The 19,960-nt window shown below is 33.2% G+C and overlaps 1 protein-coding gene across 1 annotated transcript in view; it reads left to right on the forward strand.

Moving 5' to 3' along the window:
• LOC106463060 (sodium/hydrogen exchanger 2-like) overlaps positions 1–19,960 on the forward strand; it is a 44,743-nt gene that overhangs the window by 11,094 nt on the left and 13,689 nt on the right. Inside the window, exons 7-17 of the mRNA XM_022390469.1 lie at positions 524–635; positions 2,142–2,223; positions 2,531–2,626; positions 4,625–4,746; positions 9,337–9,413; positions 11,644–11,772; positions 12,261–12,350; positions 12,642–12,707; positions 14,252–14,352; positions 15,106–15,174; positions 17,207–17,295. Of these exons, the coding sequence (XP_022246177.1) occupies positions 524–635; positions 2,142–2,223; positions 2,531–2,626; positions 4,625–4,746; positions 9,337–9,413; positions 11,644–11,772; positions 12,261–12,350; positions 12,642–12,707; positions 14,252–14,352; positions 15,106–15,174; positions 17,207–17,295 (1,033 nt within the window). The remainder of the gene's footprint in view (positions 1–523; positions 636–2,141; positions 2,224–2,530; positions 2,627–4,624; positions 4,747–9,336; positions 9,414–11,643; positions 11,773–12,260; positions 12,351–12,641; positions 12,708–14,251; positions 14,353–15,105; positions 15,175–17,206; positions 17,296–19,960) is intronic.

A 19,960-nucleotide genomic window follows, 5' to 3' on the forward strand; every position in this document is an offset into this window, starting at 1 on the left:
CTGTTTCACAGAAGGGCTTGAACACAATCTGGAGCTTAAAACAGTTTACTGCCGGCTCACAGAAGGACTTTAACACAATCTGGAGCTTGAAACTATTTACCCCTGTTTCACAGAAGGGCTTGAACACAATCTGGAGCTTAAAACAGTTTACTGCCGGCTCACAGAAGGACTTTAACACAATCTGGAGCTTGAAACTATTTACCCCTGTTTCACAGAAGGGCTTGAACACAATCTGGAGCTTAAAACAGTTTACTGCTGGCTCACAGAAGGGTTTTGAGATAGGTGTTCTACCAACTGATCAAGCCAGGGCTCAGATTTCAAGCCTACTGTTCTAACTGTTAAAATATTCCATTGAAAAGCAAGTGCTATTTATCAAAAAGGTTGGAATGAATAAAAATAAATAAATATCTTTCTTTGTTATATTATCAAATAATGTCTGTGAATATCGTTATAACTTTATGTTGTGGAAGTGACTTTGCTGATGGTAAAATTCAGTTTTGTTCTGGTTGATTTCACGTTTCAGGTTGCCACTGGTATTGCTGCTTTCTTTTGTGTTAGTCTAGGTGGCCTGTTGATTGGAATATTGATGGGTATTATCACAGCATTGGTTACAAGACTTACTCAGAAGGTTCGAGGTAAGCTTTTGGTTCTGTATACTGAAGATAATGCTTAACTATTAAAGATATGTTTGTAGTGAGCTTCAGGTAATATACTGGTAGAATCAGAAATAAAACTATTTTTAGATTAAGCTGTTACAGATAGGCTTGGAAAGATTGTGGTAAAAATTGATAAACATTACATCAGTTATTCAACAATAGACAAAACATATCTTAAAAATACATTTTCCAATTTAATGTAATTTGTTTCTTAAATTTGCATAATGGTGAATTACTAACTCCTGAGTACACAAGGAAAAAGTATAATGTTTTATCGTTGTAAAATATTATATCATTTGATAGTTCTTTTGGAGTAATTGGTAAAAAATATTGCCAAGTCCAGTCCATGGGACGATAACAAATTAATTAATTTTTTTCAATAATGTTTCCTACAGGTTCCAGTCACTCTTACATAAGTAGTAGGCCTGAGTTCACAAATAACTTTTCTATAGAAACTGCAATACTAATGCATACCTAATTTTCTTATTTACTTTTCAACAGAAATTTCTCTCTCATCAATAAATAACAAACATGCTAACTCACTGATAACTGAATAGTTGTGTTAACTCTTATTACTATCCCTGAACTGAATCACTCATTGACTCACTGATTCTTGTATTTATATCACACCCATATTTCTACATACTGCACAAAATTCCTTGGTTCTACAAATATTACATCATACACCCCCTCCAGTGAACAAACATCAAAATTAAAATATTAAAAATATAGTTTACAACATTATATCAAATGGTGACTGTAATAAGAATACTTTGATTAATTGAAAGAAATTATATGTTGAACTACTATTCATTATTTTGTGGCCTTTTTCTTTTTGTAATTGTTGTGAAAACAATAACTACAACTAGTAGCTTTATGTTTTCCAAAAAATATTTTCCAAACTGGAAAAAATGCTTTAAAAAACTGCTTTGTACCCTCTGTCAGGACACATCAGATATAGTGTAGTTCAAGCTGAAGTTATTATTAATAATATTAATATTAACCTCATATCTCATTTCAAATTAAAGTAATAATATTATGTTAGAAAAGTTAAGCCATGTTTTGCCACTCTGTTTTTTCACTCAAAATATTTGTTAAATCTGTTTATTTAACTCTTTTAAAAAATCACATTACAGCTACTAGTTTGAGCAGAATGATTTAAATGTTTAATTTAAATGTTTTTTATCATAGCTGATACTTTCATTTCTTCATTTGGAATTAATGTATGTTTGTAGAATTTATTATAACATAAATTAGTTTGCGATGTGTAAAGAATTTCAGGTAGTTCGTGATTAAAAAAGTTTGACACAGTTATCAATATTGGTTTGAATTACAGAAAGAAAATTTCTGACCTCATATTAATGTAAAGTGTACAGCAGGATTTGATGTAAAAGAATATTCTATTTTTATAATGCGTATGTAGAATATTGAAAATTAGTTTTTTTTACAAACAATAAAAATGTCTACATCGATTTACTTCTGTAGTGGTCGAGCCTTTAGCGTTACTGGGAATAGCTTATTTATCCTACTTACTGGCTGAAATGGTCCATTTCTCTGGAATAATTAGGTAGGCCTACTAAACATTTAATAACATAAAGCTAGGTATTAGAGAAAGCATCAGTGAGTTAGTAATGGTTTTGGAAGAACATTTAAATTAATGGTAATTTTGCAAATTTTTATCTAATAAATATACAATTATAAGAGAATTACTCATACTTATGGAATGCCTACAACCATCATTGTTTTATACGACCAAAATAAAAATTAATCTTTTTTTTTTTAGTTTAAAAAATGCATAACATGTTATTTCTGTATTATAAAGTTTAGGTAAAAGCATAAGGATAAATTAATTGGTGGTTTTATATTTATTTCAGTATTATAGCATGTGGTCTCGTTCAAGCCCAGTATGCTCGTTTTAACATTTCTCAGAAGTCGTATATCACTGTTAAATACTTTATTAAGATGTTGAGGTAAGTTAATTTAGAATATAAAATTCTAACTTTAATGTTTTTTTTATTTATAATGGTTAATTACTATGTCTTGAAAAACTATGCTGACATAATTTTTATTGGTGTTTCGTAAAACTGCTTAAAAATGCATTGGAAAACAAAATTGGTATTAAAATACACTAATTCATGATGTTAACTTTGTTCACTTAGTGATTACAGATAAAAAGAACTAAATCTGGAATGCATCATAAATGTTTGCATATTATTATGTTGTTCGCCTGGAGCCACTAAAATGACTGAACCAATTTTTAAAAATTCTAACACCTCTGATTCTGCAGCACCTGGTGGTGCTTACCTGTATAATAAAACTGCAAGGAGCTATCTCAAGGAATTCTTCATAATATCATTGTAATGAGTTCTATATTTTGGCAGGTGAAAATATGGCCGATTCCAGGCCATGTAATGATAACAAATTAGTTTTTCTTCCTTACTTTTTACTGCAGGCTACTATCACTTGTATGTGGGCCTAAGTACACAAATAACGTTTGTATTCTTCTAACAGGAATTTACTCACTAATGGTACTAAGACTAAAGTTCCTTGTACAATTTCGTGGCTAATTGATTAAGTAACTAAATATATGTGATAACTAACACTGAAATAGATACTTAACTAACCTCTATGTCACTAAATGACCTGAAAACTAACTCAATGCTTTGCTGATTCTCATGCTTATAAGTGTATCCTTGTTTCTAGATATTTCAACAAAGTCTGTCGATCATTAATTTTCACGAACATTCTAGGTATTTTAGGGCTAAATTAAAACATTGAAAATATAGCATACAACAGTATCTTAGTTGGTAATTTTTTTCCCAGGCTCATGCCAGTTATGATATTCCTTAAGGCAGGGGGTTTTCCAAACTGGGGACCCCCTGCAAAGCATCAGGAGGGCAGTAGCAAATACACAAACTGTTAAAATATCAGTGTTTATAGATTCCTTGGTGGGGTGCCTCAGTGAGGATGCAGAATGTTTTGGGGACATTAAGGCATCATGAAAATTCAGTAGGATATGAAGTGGGGGCATTGGTCCCCCCTACTTTTCAATTTGTCAAAGTAAAAATGCATCAAAATTAGGAAATTTACTCTCAGGAAAAGCAGGTGAATGCATAAAATTTAATCCAGAACCCAAGAGCTTCCAGAGCCCTAAGGTGAGCCTTGGACCCTAGCTGTAATGGGTGCACCTGTTGTACATTGTACATATTCCCTCACTTTGCTGCTACCCCCCCCATTTTTAATTTGCCCCCTACACCTCTGAAATTGTCACTTGCCATGTCACACATTCTCTTATTGAACCAGTTAGATGTCATTCACCTCTTCCTTAAAGAATCTTAAATTAATAAATTTATATCATTAATATGCATATCTTCTGCCCCTAAGTGTTCAATATATCACATTTTATATTGTAAAAATATAAGAAATTACATTAGAGAGTAAATTTTTCTTTGAATATACAGTTTAAAATAATGGATACCTTCCTGGGAAGATATGGGAAAAAAACTCTGAAAACATTTAACCCCACATCTCAACATTGTTAGACAGTTTTGATTGGTATTCCACTAATGAGCACTCAACATTCACGTACTGGTGACTCACCCTGGAATAATTTCTTCTGATGCACCTCTTTTATTACTATAAACCAATCTTTTAAGTTTTTATTTTAACAAGTGTCAGAGGTATGCCACTGGCTCAAAGGTCTGACTAAGGATATGTGACGTGAAAAGTTTGAAACCACTGGTTTAAAGATTGCATGATTGGAACATAACTGTTTGTGTAACATTCTAATGTTTATTTGTTTTCTCAGGACTGTGAGAAAGAAATTTCAAATTATACAAATTGATACAGTTTCTCTTACAACATACAAAGTGCTTTTGTAAATTACTATAGTTCTTAAATTCTTCTTAACTTATCCTCCCAAATAAGCATGTGATATTGTAATTATCTTTTTTTTTCCTTTCTTCTAGCGCCATCTGTGATACATTAATCTTCCTCTTTCTTGGAATGGTTTTGGTGAATGATAATCACATCTGGCACACTGGCTTTGTCCTTTGGACTGTTGCTCTGTGTTTGATTGCAAGATTCTGCAGTAGGTTTTCCACAAATTACTGCTTTGTTCTGTGCTTTAGTTTGAAATGTAATGTTGTACAGTGAAGATTGTTGTTAGGCCTTATTCACTAATTTTAATAAATCATATTTTTTAAATAAATCACAAATTGACCATGAAATTGACGATGTGGTCAGTGCATCATACCTTTCAATATTTTTTAAATTTTTAGTGCACCAAATTACTTGTGAGTTCATGAATGTATTTTTATGAGGTCTCAAATATACATATGTGTTGCACTAAAATGTTAATCAACGATAACATCAGCACCAGTGGTGTAAGTATACCATTGCAATCGTGGGGAAGCTGAAAGGGCCTTGACAAACTTAAGAATTTCTGACAAGGGGGAATAAATTTAGGGGCTTTAGTTACTTTTTATGTGAGAGGCCCATCTTATGCAGTTATTTGTTTGTTTGTAATAAAGCAAAAAGCTACACAATGGGCTATCTATGCTCTGCCCACCACAGGTATCGAAACACGGATTCTAGTGTTGTAAGTCCGCAGACATACCGCTGTGCCACTGGGTGGCTTTGTAGTTATACCACTGATCAATACTGTAGCTTATCTCACTAATTACTTGTGTGGTCACCCCTGTATAGAAAATAACTGATTTAATTCGTGTTTTTTTTTGGTCATTTTGTTACACTGTGAGTTGTAACAAGCAAAGATATAAAGTTACTCAATATGATGCAATATATGAACCCCTGGTGGTATTGAATTTATAAAATTATTATTATGCTAGTAAGTTGAAAGTTAAAGTGAGATACCATCAGTCAATAAACCCTAAAATTCTAAATCTATGGGCCAATACATACCTGAACTAGGTGATCATATCCAAAATTGTTTGCTGCTGTTATTGTAAGGACAGTTTACCAACTTTCACTTATAACCTCCTTTGACCTGTTTGATTAGCAGAAAAGTCTGAACCTTTGATACTGTCTGATTGGCTTGCTGTTCTTTTGTGGTCTTTGAATGAAATTTTAGTTATTTAGAAATTCGTTTTCTTAGTACTCTGCTATATAAATAATAACTTGCATGACAAGCCTGTAAACAGCAAAAATGTTTTTATGGTAGTGCTTTCAATTTTGATAATCGGCTCAGTGCATTAGCAGTTGGTCTGTGTGAGAGGTTTACCAGAAGAAAAAAAAAGGATTTTATTGTATGTAAAACAACCATATAAGATGACAACTAACATGGATGGTGTTTGAGAATGTAAGCAACCAGTCATCACTTCTCAGTATAATCCATAATAAATAAGACACATTTTTTCCATCATTCTGCAAATTGTGTCACACAAGCAGGGGAAATTGTGGGTTGGTGTTAAATGTCCAGTTGCTCACAGCTGCTTTAATAAATTCAGCTGTTTGGTGGAAACACAAAAGGGTGAAAGCCACAGAAACTGTCCATCCAGGTTTCTCAGGTTGCAGATGATGTTTGATAAGCAGTATGAGATGTGATCTTATCACGATGTGGAAGAACATCTATTTATTAAACTATTAAAGTATGTCAAGTGCAAATTACTGACATTCAGCTTATGGGAAAGAAAACCTCACTTACAGTACTGAGTACACTGATCAGTACGCTTTTACACTCAAGAGTAAAAGTACAAAATGGCCACACAGAACAAAGTAAGATGTTTCTCTTCTTTTTCCACAATCAGATGTGATTTTTTTTAAGTTTTGGTGTAGATTTTGTTTATACACACACACTAGTACCATACTGATGTTTGATGGCACTCTGTGCAACATGTAAATTTAGTGAAGTAGTTCGCTTTATATGTCAGTTGGGCAGTTGGCATCCTCCTATTAGTTGTCACCATGTGTGAATGTATTACCCACAGTACTGCCCTGATACACACTTGTCAGCAGCCCAGTTTGGTCGATGATAGAGAATACGATCTCAATGAGTTTTGTATGACTTTAAGTGTGGGGGAACATCTAACTGTAGATTTTGTTACATGCTTTGAGCTCTATCATTATGAAAGAAGGTTAGAGGTTATCTGTGTTATGTTTGTGTTGCAGCAGTATGGTTTGAAATATTAAACACCACTAAGTTGGCTGTGAAACTTCACAAGAAACAAAAACTGTGCCAAAAAAAAAAAGTCTGCACACATGTTTTGAGCAACAATTTACATGTTTTACTAATTTTCAAGTACATCCATGTAACCAATCCTGAGAGCCTCAAAAAACCTTTGACCCTCTAGTTGAAGGTGCCAAGTAGGAAAATTGTCAAATCTAAATGTAGATATTTGTCCATGTTGAATAACCACATACCATGAGTACTTCATTGTCGTGCTATATTAGCTCTCCAATCAAAGTTTTATCCCATATCTAAAGATGTGTAAAACTTGTTTGTATTTTTATCATTCATCTAACCAAGCTGATGAGAGCTGATATAACTCAAAATGTTAGGCCTCAGCTGATCATGGTTTGGAATGTCTTATTCGCTATGGGCAAATAGGTTTAATATTCGCAAGTCTTATAGTCTCCCTCCTCATGCTGTTTAAACTCAAGATGATTCTTTTGAAACCAGAGGTTGGAAACTTAAATGTTTTCTGGTGTCTGAAAGAGAAAGCAACACGATCAATTGAAAACTACAGACATAAAAAAACTCAGTTGAGATACAAGAAGTTTCAAAACAAGAGCCACTCCTTTCTGCAGTGACTGTTACGGCTCAATCATTTGGCTCTTGGTTTGAAACTATGTGTATTTTAACTTCGTCGTCTGATCAATAAGTCTATAGTTTTCAATTAATTCTGGTGTTTACCTGAAATGTGATAAATTGTATCTTTTGGTGATCCATCTGTAGTCTTAATCATGCTCATTTTAAGCCTGATGGAGAATGAGAAGCATGTATAAATAGAGCCTCACTTCTTACAATAAATAAGCCTTTTTAGAACACTATTGTATAATAAGATACTTATAGTAATCTAGTTTGGATTTAATCATGCATGGCCTGTTGATTAGAGAGAGGGAAACTCGCAACCTACATGTCGCAAGATCAAAACACATTGCTGAACATACTTGCCTCTTCAGCCATGTGGGTGGTATTGTGTGATGGTCAGTCACACTATGTTTTGATAAAAAGTATTCCAGGTGTTGGTGTTAACTAGCTGCCTTCAGTCGTAGAATCTTTGCTATTTTTTATTTACATCAATGACATAGATCGAGGAATGGACAATAAATAACTTATATTTGCTGAATATATTTAGGTCTTGGGTGTTGCTAGCTGTGAGGAACATGCTGCTGCTTTACAAATGGATCTAGATTACTTGATTAGTTGGGTAAATATATGATAGATGGCTTTTAGTTATAATAAATGCAAGTGGATTATAATTGGAAATATACATATAATTTTGTTGGGGAAGAAAAGGGTCTTGGTATTCTTGTTAATCAATCTCTTAAGTCATCCAAGCAATGTGTTGTTGCTAGTGGTAAGGCAAATAGGATTTTAGTAGCTACAGAAATATTAAATACAAATTTAAAGAGTTTGTAATTTCATTGTATAGATCACTATTAGGCCACATTTAGAGTACTGTGTTCAGCCTTGGGCTTCTTACCTTAGGAAGGACATTGAATTGTTGGAAACAGTTGAGAGGAGGGCTACTAGGATGATACTTTGGATGGAAAGGTTGTCATACAAGGACAGGTTAAGAACTCTACAATTGTTTTCTCTTGAAATAAAGAAGGGTTAAAGGGGGGATATCTAACAGGGTGTTTGGCCTTTAGAATTGGTTTCCTTCAGATGTAGTGGACGTAGTAAACTTAAGGGAGTTTAAGGGAAAGGCTGATAAATATTTAAATAATAAGGGTTAGCTTTGAGTTGATTTTTTTTACCTTATTTTTATATCCTTCCTGTTTATATTATTGTTACACACATACCTATACAATGCAGTGCCGGATTTAGGCATAAGCTAAACAAGCTACAGCTTAGGGCCTCACAATCCGCAGGGGCCTCACAAAATTTCAGATTGATAAATATGTAAACAATAATTTGTATTTTTCACTTTAAATACCTTGCTATTAAATAATTAAAAGGTATATATATATGTTTTTATTTTTTTTGTGGCGACCCAAGGTCCTGTTTTGGTACGCACCTTTGTGAGACCTTCTCGTGTAACTTTTTAACAAGGGGCCTCCAAGCTTTATATAGCTTAGGGCCTCACCAAGTCTAAATCCAGCACTGATGCAATGAACAGTATTGTTTAAATAAAATGGTGGATGTGAAGTAAAGATAGTCATGACAGTTCTGGTGATGTTCATTATTACAACTGATTTACCTTTATGTCTTAATATATCATTTTAATTGTCATTAACCATTAGCAAAGGTATTACTCAGTGAATGTTACAGAGTATATTCTAACTTAAAATACAGTACAATTATGTTGTTATTTAATGTTTTTAAATCATACAGATAACACATTGTTTCTTTGTAAATATTTATCTATAAATCCAGGACTGCTTGTTTCGTCTGCATTGGGTACTATATAAGCCTTTAGTTTTTATCGTAAAATTATGTGTTTTTTTTTACTATATTTTTAAAGTTTATTGTTCTTTTAATCTATACTTACAGGTGTTTATGTACTAACTTTCTTAGCCAATTACTTTGAAAGACTGCACAACATCAATATTGAAGAGCAGTTTGTTATGGTAAAGTGGCTTATTTAAATATTCCATGTGGAAATAAAACATTTATTGCATGAGAGGTTGGTAAATCCTATGATTTGGCAAGTTCTTCTTTTGGGCACTTACTATTCTACAAGTCTAGAAATTGTGACATTTATTTCGTAAAGCCATATTTATTTTTTGAGCACTGTTTGAACCACAAGTCTAAAAATTATGGTACATATTTGATAAAGCCATGTTTGTGTTTTGGGCACTGTCTGTACCACAAGTCTAGAAATTATGGCATGTATTTGATAAAGTCGTGTTTGTGTTTTGGGCACCATCTGTACCACAAGTCTAGAAATTATGATACATATTTGATAAAGCCATGTTTATGTTTTGGGCACTTAGTTTAACTACAAGTATAGAAATTATGGCATGCATTTGATAAAGTGATGTTTGTGGGAATGATACACTGTGTAGATGTTACAGAATCTTTAATGAGTAATAAGTATGGTGCTACATTAAAACAAAGCTGATAATTATAATACAGATATTCTTTGCTGACCCAGTACTGGATTCCAATGTTGCAATTTCAACTTACTTTGTATACTGTACACCGCTGTGATGGAGAGTTTGGCTCAATACCAAGGCTTATCAGGCTCTCTGGACAATAAAATATAAAATTGTAATTAAAATGCTGTTTATATCAGTTGTTTAACTGGTAGAATGTAACATATAGTAGTGATATATGAGACTAATAATATTAAAGTACATTATTGTTCGGTAACCTGGTTTACAATAAGGAATGTGTAACATCATGTCAACCTTACTTTATCTGATACACTTTGGAACATTTACAGCATGTGAAATGGGTTATGACATATAAAGTCTTGATTGTTTACAGAACACTGACAGCTTGTGAAACCGTTTACAACATATAAAGTCTTGATTGTTTACAGGATACTTGCAGTGTGTGAAATGGTTTATGGCATATAAGGTCTTGATTGTTTACGGGATATTTACAGTGTGTGAAATGGTTTAAACATATGAAGTCTTGATTGATTACAAAACATTTACAGCGTGTCAAATGGTTTAGGACATATAAAGTCTTGATTGTTTATGGGACATTTACAGTGTGTGAAATGGTTTATGACATATAAGGTCTTGATTGTTTATGGGATATTTACAGCGTGTGAAATGGTTTATGACATATAAAATCTTGATTGTTTATGGGACATTTACAGTGTGTGAAACACAAGCTAGTAAAGCATGAATATTTAATAGGTAACACCATCTTGGGCATCATATACTGTAAAAGTTTATGTATCAAACACTGGATGTTCTTCAAGGTTCTGCTGTTTGATTTGATAGTCTAAAGCAGATATGAATTATGTACCTTTAATTTGTGGAATGTATATACGAAAAGTGACATGAACGTTATGTGGGTGTTACAGCTCTGTAGTTAACTATTAAAGAGTCAGCCTTCTGTAGTTAATTATCAAAAAGTAAGTCCTTATTATTTAACTGCTAAGGACTCTGCCATCTTTAAGTTAACTATCAAAAAGTAAGCCCTCATTATTTAATTATTAAGGAATCAGCCATCTTGAAGTTAACTATCAAGGAGTTACCCCTCTTAAGTTAATTACCAAGGAGTTGGCCCTCTGTAGCTAACTATCAAAAAGTAAGCCCTCTGCAGTTAACTATCAATAATTCAGTCCTTTTTAATTAATTATTAAGGAGTCAGCCATCTTTGATTAACTATCAAGAATTCAGTCATTTTTTAATTAATTATTAAGGAGTCAGCCATCTTTGATTAACTATCAAGAATTTAGTCCTTTTTTAATTAATTATTAAGGAGTCAGCCATCTTTGATTAACTATCAAGAATTCAGTTCTTTTTAATTAATTATTAAGGAGTTAGCCATCTTTAACTAATTATTAAGGAGATGGCCCCCATTAATTAGCTATGAGAGTTTCAATATCTTTAATTAATTATCAAAGTTTTGCCTATCAAAATATTAGCCCACTTTAACTAGCTATCATATTTTCTGCCTCCTTTATAGTTAATACCAAAAAGCCAGCTCTCTTTAGTTGATTACTTAGTCAGCCCTCTTGTGTTCACTATCAGAAAGTCATTTCTCTCCAACTAACTATCAAAGAGCCATTCCTCTTCAGTTTAATATGTAACTGTAACTAATACAAATTCAGCCTTCTTTAATTAGCAATATTATTTATAGATGACATTTTTCTGATAATATCCACATGTATAACAGGCATACGGAGGGCTCCGTGGGGCTGTGGCATTTTCCCTGGTTATTATGTTGGACAAAAAAACTGTTCCAAACAAGTCCTTATTCATCACAGCTACACTTTTTATGGTCTTATTTACAGTTTTTATTCAGGTGAGTTTTGTATTTGTATGTATTTTTATTGAATATATCATCACCCTATAGTTACCACATTATAAAGTCAGTAAAATAAATCATTATTTTTATATATATTTTTCCCCTCAACAAATGTGAAAGTTAAACGTTTAGGAATGAAAAATTTACCAATAAGAAACCCAAACTTCGCCCCTATGAAATTTAAATTTTTATTTTATTTTCAAGTTACTCTTAATATTTTACGAGAATAAAAGAATCTAGTGACAATTACCTCATTCATTACTTTGGGAACTAATCAATCCGTATCTTGCGATTTTTTACGTATCCTTTTTATTATACTGGTAAGAATTTGAGGGGGGAGGACATAGAATTTGATCCCTTTATAAATATCAGTAATGTAGAGCACTGGTTTAATACGTCAGAGATCTTGGGATTCACTCATGACTAGGCTATGTTTTTATGTCGATAATTTCAATATCTTCATCATTACACGTTTCCCTCTATAGGGTAGTACTGTCAAACCTCTAGTTAATCTGTTGAAAATAAGAACCCAGAAGAAAGAAAATTACAGACTTTTTCAGGAAGTTAACACAAAGGTAAACTTTGGATTACCATACTCTTTTACCATATACATAAATATGACCTTATCTTAAGTTTATAAAAATTAAATAAGATAATTAACATCTAAATGATGTAATAATGATTAAGGAGTGGAAGAAATCTTGCTTTCCTGGTAAAGCAAACATTTTTCTTTAGTTTATCATCATATTATTTTTTAGTCTAAAGTTATCATGAATCTATCTGTAGTTAAGTAAGTTTACAATGGGGTAGTAAGTATGATATCACAAGCAATTTGTGCAGACAAATAGCTAAAATGAATCTTTCAGGTAATTGACAACATGATGGCTGGAATAGAGGAAGTAACAGGAAATCATAGTGAGAATTATTGGAAGGTAAAAGTTTCTAAATTATTACAAAAGTTTGATATGTAGTTCGTCATTTTCACCACAAAAAATGTGCAAGAAATGTTCTTTTTAATTATAAACATTAAGTGTAAGGATTAACAGTGTTATTTGTATTGATCTAAAAGTAAAAGTCAGAGAACCCACGAGTGAAAGCAAAGGAGAATATATTTTAATGCGTTAACTACACTATATTCAGTGCTGACAATGTCTTTCGTCCATTGCTAAGGTTCATTAGGCCTGCTAAGATATGACATATTAGTGGTCTAGGTGCTAGCATGTCTGCTAGTTTGTTTGTTTTCGGTAGAAATTCTTTCTGAGGATCTTCAGTGATACAAGTCCTTTCTTGATTAAACCAGTTTATTCTTCCTCAATACAAACTTTTAGTACACAGTAGTTCCACAATCAGTACGTTTCTCATCACTTTAAACTTAACAACTTTTATAATACAAGCTATAAATCACAGTGATTCACAATCTTGATAATTTTGCTCTCGAAGAGTGCAAAACACACACTTTACGGCTCACTAGCTTAAAACTAACAGAATTATAATTTACACGGAACTCAAAGTAACTCGCTCTTCATTCATTTCTACTGGCTTTCTCTGCCAGGCTTATATACTAACAAAGAGAGCATCTTGAACACACTCGGATTTCCCCAATCATTCGAGAAACTTATCACGCACACTACCAGCGCCAGCAGTATCACGTGACTTCCGCTGTCATAACAATATATATCACCAGTTTTCATGAACAACAACTGTTATGGCATGAATGAGATTAAGCAAATGAATTGTAATTATTACCAGTTTTATTTAAGTTATTTAATAATGAGGTTATTAGGTAAGAATTAATAATTATTTATTTTATTTAAACACTATTCATGTTTATTTATTTTTTATATAAATATTAAAACAAATTGCTATAGAATTAACTGTAATTTGTTTCAGTAGTTTGCCTCATGTTCACGTAACACCTTTATTCAAGTAATATCAGTTAATATTTCTTGTTTCAATATTCTTATATATGAAAATTGACGGTCATATAATGTATATACTATTTGTTAGTTAAATTCAAATTTCCTGAAGCAGCTTTTTAAATAAATTGGGAACCTATTATATAGATTTGGAATGGCTAAAGTGTCCAGAAACACTTTTCATCCAACATTTTAACCCAGCTGTTGAATGATACAAGTTAGGCATACAGAGAAATGTAACGTAGCCATTTAAAGTGACTGCTTTTGTAAACATAAATTTCCTCAAGAACGTCTTGAACCTGAAACATTATAGAAGTAATAAACTTATTTTTTTGAATTTTTGGTTGTTTTATTTTATGTAATAAATACATTACTTCTGTCAGTATTTAAAATTCTAAATTGGGAAGATTTTAAATTTCTTACAAAATTTATATTATGTAAAATTTTTTATTCAAAACTAGTCTGATCATTCTGATTCAACCTTTTGCTTTTGGTATGTCCAATCAAACTATCTGAAATAAATCAGTACTTGAATAAAAATATTAGCCAATATTTTTTAGAAAATCCTTTGTTACTACGATGATCGCTACTTCAAGAAATGGCTTCAACACACCAAAACTGATAATAGCTTGACTCGAGTGTACACAAAGACCGTTCTTGCGTAAGTACAAGTAGTACTGAATGATATGTGGTTAGTATTATTTTTTGTGACCAAATAACATGTTTCAACACTCAAGAGTTGTACACAGTACCAATTTGATATTCAAATGTTATGTATGATACAGATTTGGACTTCCGATTGAGGATTTTCTATATTTTATACATTGAGAAATACTGAAAGATCATTGCATTATACATCCAAACCATTTTATACTTGGCAATAACTTTATAGAGGATATAAATGGGAGACAAACTGAATGGTTAAGCTCTGAAAATTTTCATTGTATCATTTTTTAAGTGTTTACATAATTATAGAAATTAGACCAGTCGACAGTAGAGGGTTGTGATGTCTCAGAACAGAAGCTTTCTTATAATAAATAATAGCCAGATGGTGTCAGAATACCACATTGTGGCTAGATTGCTTAGAGTTATCCTGTAAGTTTTTCAAATAAAAGTCTAATGATTAAGTAAAATGTGAACATAATTACATAATAGGCATGATAAACAGATTGGACTCTCTATTTGGTTGCAGTGATAAACCATCAAAAGAATAGTTTTTTGTTTTTTTAAAGAAATAATTTAGTAAATACATAGTTTATCTGCATGTGATTTGCCTTTATCAAAGATGGAATTACAATTAAAATGATAAATTACTGAAAAGAAAACAAATAACTGCATTTGTGAACTTAAGTTTTTAAGAATTGTGTCTACAATTTTAATCTATTTGAACACTGATGTCTTTTCTGGTTTCCAGTGACCATTTTGCACACTTGTATGGACCTGCTACAGCTTTAGAGGATAAACAACCTCTCATGTTGAATCAGTAAGTTATTCTTTTAGATATTATATTGATATTGATCTTATATAGAACCATCACATCAAAACACCAGTCAACATGCTGATAGGAATCTCATACGGAACCAGCAAATCAATACATTGGTTATCATGCTGGTACCATTTAACGTATTAAATCAGTCAGTTGGTCTAATTGTTAATTGTTCTAACTCAGTTGTTTGGTCTTCTAGCACAGATTGGGGTGGGAGTATATCATTGACTTGGTAGTCCTGTTATACTACTGATACATTTCTTTAACTATTATTACCATTGGTAGAAGTTACTAAATATACCTTTAAAGCTTATCTTCTGTTATTAAACTGATCAAAAAAATGATAATAATATACCCTAGGAAAGTAAAAGCAATCTTTATTGTTGAGTTTACAAAGAATATTGTATTACACCTGTCTGATTCTGAGATTGTATTCAGTTTGTTACTGACAGAGATACAAACAAAAACAATTCATTAAGACACACGGTAGTGTCTCGTGCATCCAAAACAACCTGCTGTAGAATGCACTGTGTGTTATTAACAGGAGGAATAGTTGAGCAATTTTCCACCTTCTGTATCTCAGACTGTGGTAAACCAAACTATCACAGTGGATGTGCTCTGCTGGACTCCTACTTCCAATACCAAATTTCAAGGCAATACATTAGAAATACCTGATATATAATATCCCAATTTTGATTGAGTTTCTTCCTATCTTTTTTCTTTGCACCAAAAAAACGGAAAGTATTTGATAGAAAAACATACTTAACTTTTATGGGTTTTTTTTCAAATTTGATACACTGATAGATCTTTACAACTTACAATTATAGGAGTTTCATTTGATGTAAATATAAACCACATGTGCAAATTTATTCAATAAAAACTACTCATATTTGACAAAAAATTTTGTGCACACCTACACAAAAATTCGCATGTGCTATCTGTCTAAGAGTAAAAATGGTCCATTTTTAGTTTTTTGCCATTCAGATTAAAGATGGCTGATTTAGAGCAGCAAAACTATAATATGAAAGGATGTGCAGATACATAAGTATTGGTTAGACCAAGCAAACTAGATGAGCAGTTTCCAGCTCAAGTTTTCAAAACACTGATACGGATGGTGGTTGTTATTGATTGTTTATTGCCAACTTTTCAGCACAAATTTACTAAATTTTATGAAATTATCCTAATTAAAGAGTGCTTAGTGTTACATGATAGTAGCTTATGCAATTAGCATAAATAATGATGCTTGATATGGTTGTCCCGATTGCATGGTATGATGACAAGAAACTGTTAATCTAAATTCCATGGCGTTACTATAAAGCAAGCTATTAACACTGTTTTAGAATGGAAAAACTCCCACCATATATTTTAAAGAAGCTGGTTGGTTCTGTAAAGTAAAGGTCTGTTCCAAATAATGGGGTTGTGATCTTAAAGCTTTTGTGGGTTATTATGGAGTGTCACTTTCTTACTTGCTGTGCTTTGTTGGTGTGTATTGACAAGCAAATATTCATTCTTTAGTTAGCTAGGCCACGTATTTTGTTTTACCCACCATCATGCCCCAAGTTGAACAAAAAATGTGGCCTTGCTAACTAATGAATGAAATTTGTTATAAAGTTCTTATCAATGCTATAAGTGTAGCTACTAGTTTGGCCACCAGTTTTGACTTCATTTCCTTAAGTCACACACTAAATCATTTTTTGGCTACCCCCTTTTTTATCACAACTAAGGTGTTTATAATTAGATTTATATCTCAAACAAATACAGTTGTTCAGAAGAGTCACCTTTTTGCTTTATACAACAAAACATTTACAGGTTACCTGCTTTAAATTGTTTAAAACAGTCGTTTTACACTTAACAATAGAACTAAAAATAATACATTTATATATTAGTTGTTTTGTTTTTGTAACTTGGGTTACAATTATGTATTTATTTACCTTTCTTAAACTACAAATCGTACAGATTACATTGGTAGAAAGTTTTCTATGCTAAGAAAATTGTAAGTGTCGTAACATAACATTTACTTTACTTTCAGAGCAATAGATGAAGACATAACTGATGCAATGGATGATGGTATAATATACAAACAGAATGAAGATACAATATTGTTTTCAAAAAAGAAAGGTACTGTTGGGAAGTGAAAGTTTGTTTTTTGTGCGTGTACGTGAAAGATAAAACAATTTCCTGAAATGGATAACATACGCCTAAGATCTAAATATTAATATGATTTTTTTTATATATATAGCTATTTGTTTGTTTGAGAGCTTCATACTAAGCTAACACATAGGGGCTATCTTCAGTTTTAAACTGAAAGACTAGAGAGAACATAGCAAGTCAATAGAATCTATCCCTAACTCTTGGGCTATGTTAGTTGAGTATTGTGATTTGACTATAACTTTTAGAACACATTGCCTCAGAGTAGGGATCATGATATCATGCCAATAGGATTCGAACATTGGACCCTCAGATTCACAGGAATACTGACAAAATACCAATTTGATATGTATTGTATAATTTGTGGTTGAGTTCATAGAAAGACAGTTCTTTAATGCAGAAAGGAACATTGAGTTGAACTTAAAGACATAAAAACAACCAAACACTCCAAATAAATTATTATTCTTAGAAGAGTGCTTTTGTTTCTAGTATTAGTTAGCAGATATGTGAACTGTATTGACAACTCTAGTCTGTTCTAGGCACTCTCTTTTTTTGTATATAAGTCCGACAAATAATGCGGAGATATGATGGCAGATAGATAAATAGATATAGAGACAGATAATTGAGTCAAGCGAGCGGTAGTGACGGTAATATAAAGTGTGTTTTGTTATCGAGATTGCAAACGTATTGACTGTGGAAATTCTGTGTATTGCAAAGTTGTATCAAGAAAGAATAAACTAGTTTTAATGAAGAAAGGACTTGTATCGCTGAAGTTTCTTGGGAAGAATTTCTACGGGAAATTAACAAACAAGCAGATACACAACAAATTGGTGTCAGAGAGTGGGAAGGAAAAAAAATGGAAACCAGAGGTGGCAAATCAAACTACAACTTAGCAGATTTGATGGCAGCAATACAAGAACAGCAAAAGAAACAAGAAGAACGATAAAATAAACAAGAAGAGAGGCTACAGCAGTTGTTGGAGGAGAAAGAAAATAAACAAGAAGAGAGACAACAGCAGTGGTTGGAGGAGAAGGAAATAAAACAAGAAGAGAGACAATAGCAGTGGCAAGAAAACCTGCAACAGTGGCAGCTCGAACAGAAAAATAAGCAAGAGAGATTACAGCAGTTCTTGGAGGAAAAAGAAAATAAACAAGAAGAGAGACTACAGCAGTGGTTGGAGGAGAAAGAAAACGAACAAAAAGAGAGATTACAGCAGTGGTTGGAGGAGAAAGAAAATAAACAAGAAGAAAGTCTCCAACAGTTGAGAGAAAGCCAACATACACAAATGGAAAACATTAGTAAATTTCAAAGTGAATTAAATAGATTAAAGGATGATTTACTGTATTTTACACAAGGAGGATATATTAGCCATCGACCTAATCAGTTTCAGACAACAGGAAGCCCCTTCCAGACCCCGCAGCTAAACCCTAATGCAGACATCTTCAGTCCTGTCAGAAGTCACATTCTAAACATGAGTGTCAGCAATAGGGGTGATCTAATACGAAGGAAGCCACAGGAATTCGATGCGAAGGCACCATGGGAAGCATATAGAGCACAATTTGAGCTCCTGGCAGAAATGAATGGATGGACAGAGGAGCAGAAAGCAGTGTATCTGGCAATGAGCTTGAAGGGACAACCACTGGCAATACTTGGACAGTTGTCAGCAGATAACAGACACAACTATAGAGCACTGGTAGCTGCTCTAGAACTCAGGTATGGAACTCAAAATCAGTCCGAAGTCTATAGGGGTAGGTTTAGGACTAGAGTCTGTGCTAAAGGGAAGAGCCTGCAAGAACTGGCACAGGACTTGGAGAGCATGGCACACAAGGCCTACCCAACTGCACCACCCGATCTCCTCAAGCTGTTGCTGAGGGATCAGTTTGTAGATGCCTTGGGCAGTCCACAACTGAAGATACAAGTAAAGCAAGCACACCCATCTACAATGCAGGATGCAATGGCCAGAACTCTTGAATTCGAATCCTATGTTAAGTCCAGCACAGAAGTACCAAGGTTGGTACAGTCATCAGGATTTAAGGCCACAAAATGGCAGCTTTCAGAGAGGCTTGAGGGACTTTGCTGGCACTGTAACAAACCTGGGCACAAGAGAGCTCGCCCCCCAGTAGCACAGCGGTATGTCTGCGGACTTACAACGCTAAAATCCGGGTTTCGATACCCGTGGTGGGCAGAGCACAGATAGCCCATTGTGTAGCTTTGTGCTTAACTTAAAAAACAAACAAACAAGAGAGCTCAATGCTGGCAACTTCAACACAGGGAAGATGTCACGGCAGGAAAGGCTGCTACCCAGAAAGGTTGTTGGAACTGTGGAGAGCAAGGACATCTGAGGAGCCAGTGTAAGAAAAATACCACCAATAAGTCAGCTTCGGGAAGCCATTAGTGGTTGGTGCTAAGGGATGCCCACCAACCTCCATCGTGAAATTCACAACAGCTAGGTGTAAAATGCCAAGCACACATAGTGTCTACGTGACAGGAAAGCTGGATGGCCAAAAGTGCAACTTTGTCATAGATTCTGCAACTCAATAAACCCCTGTGAGTATCAAGGTGCTGGATAACAAAGGAGTACCAGGAGCCATACAAGCTATACAGAAGCTCTGTGGTGTGACAAGACATTATACAA

The sequence above is a fragment of the Limulus polyphemus genome, unplaced genomic scaffold, assembly GCF_000517525.1.
Source record: "Limulus polyphemus unplaced genomic scaffold, Limulus_polyphemus-2.1.2 Scaffold1315, whole genome shotgun sequence".
Taxonomy (NCBI): domain Eukaryota; kingdom Metazoa; phylum Arthropoda; class Merostomata; order Xiphosura; family Limulidae; genus Limulus; species Limulus polyphemus.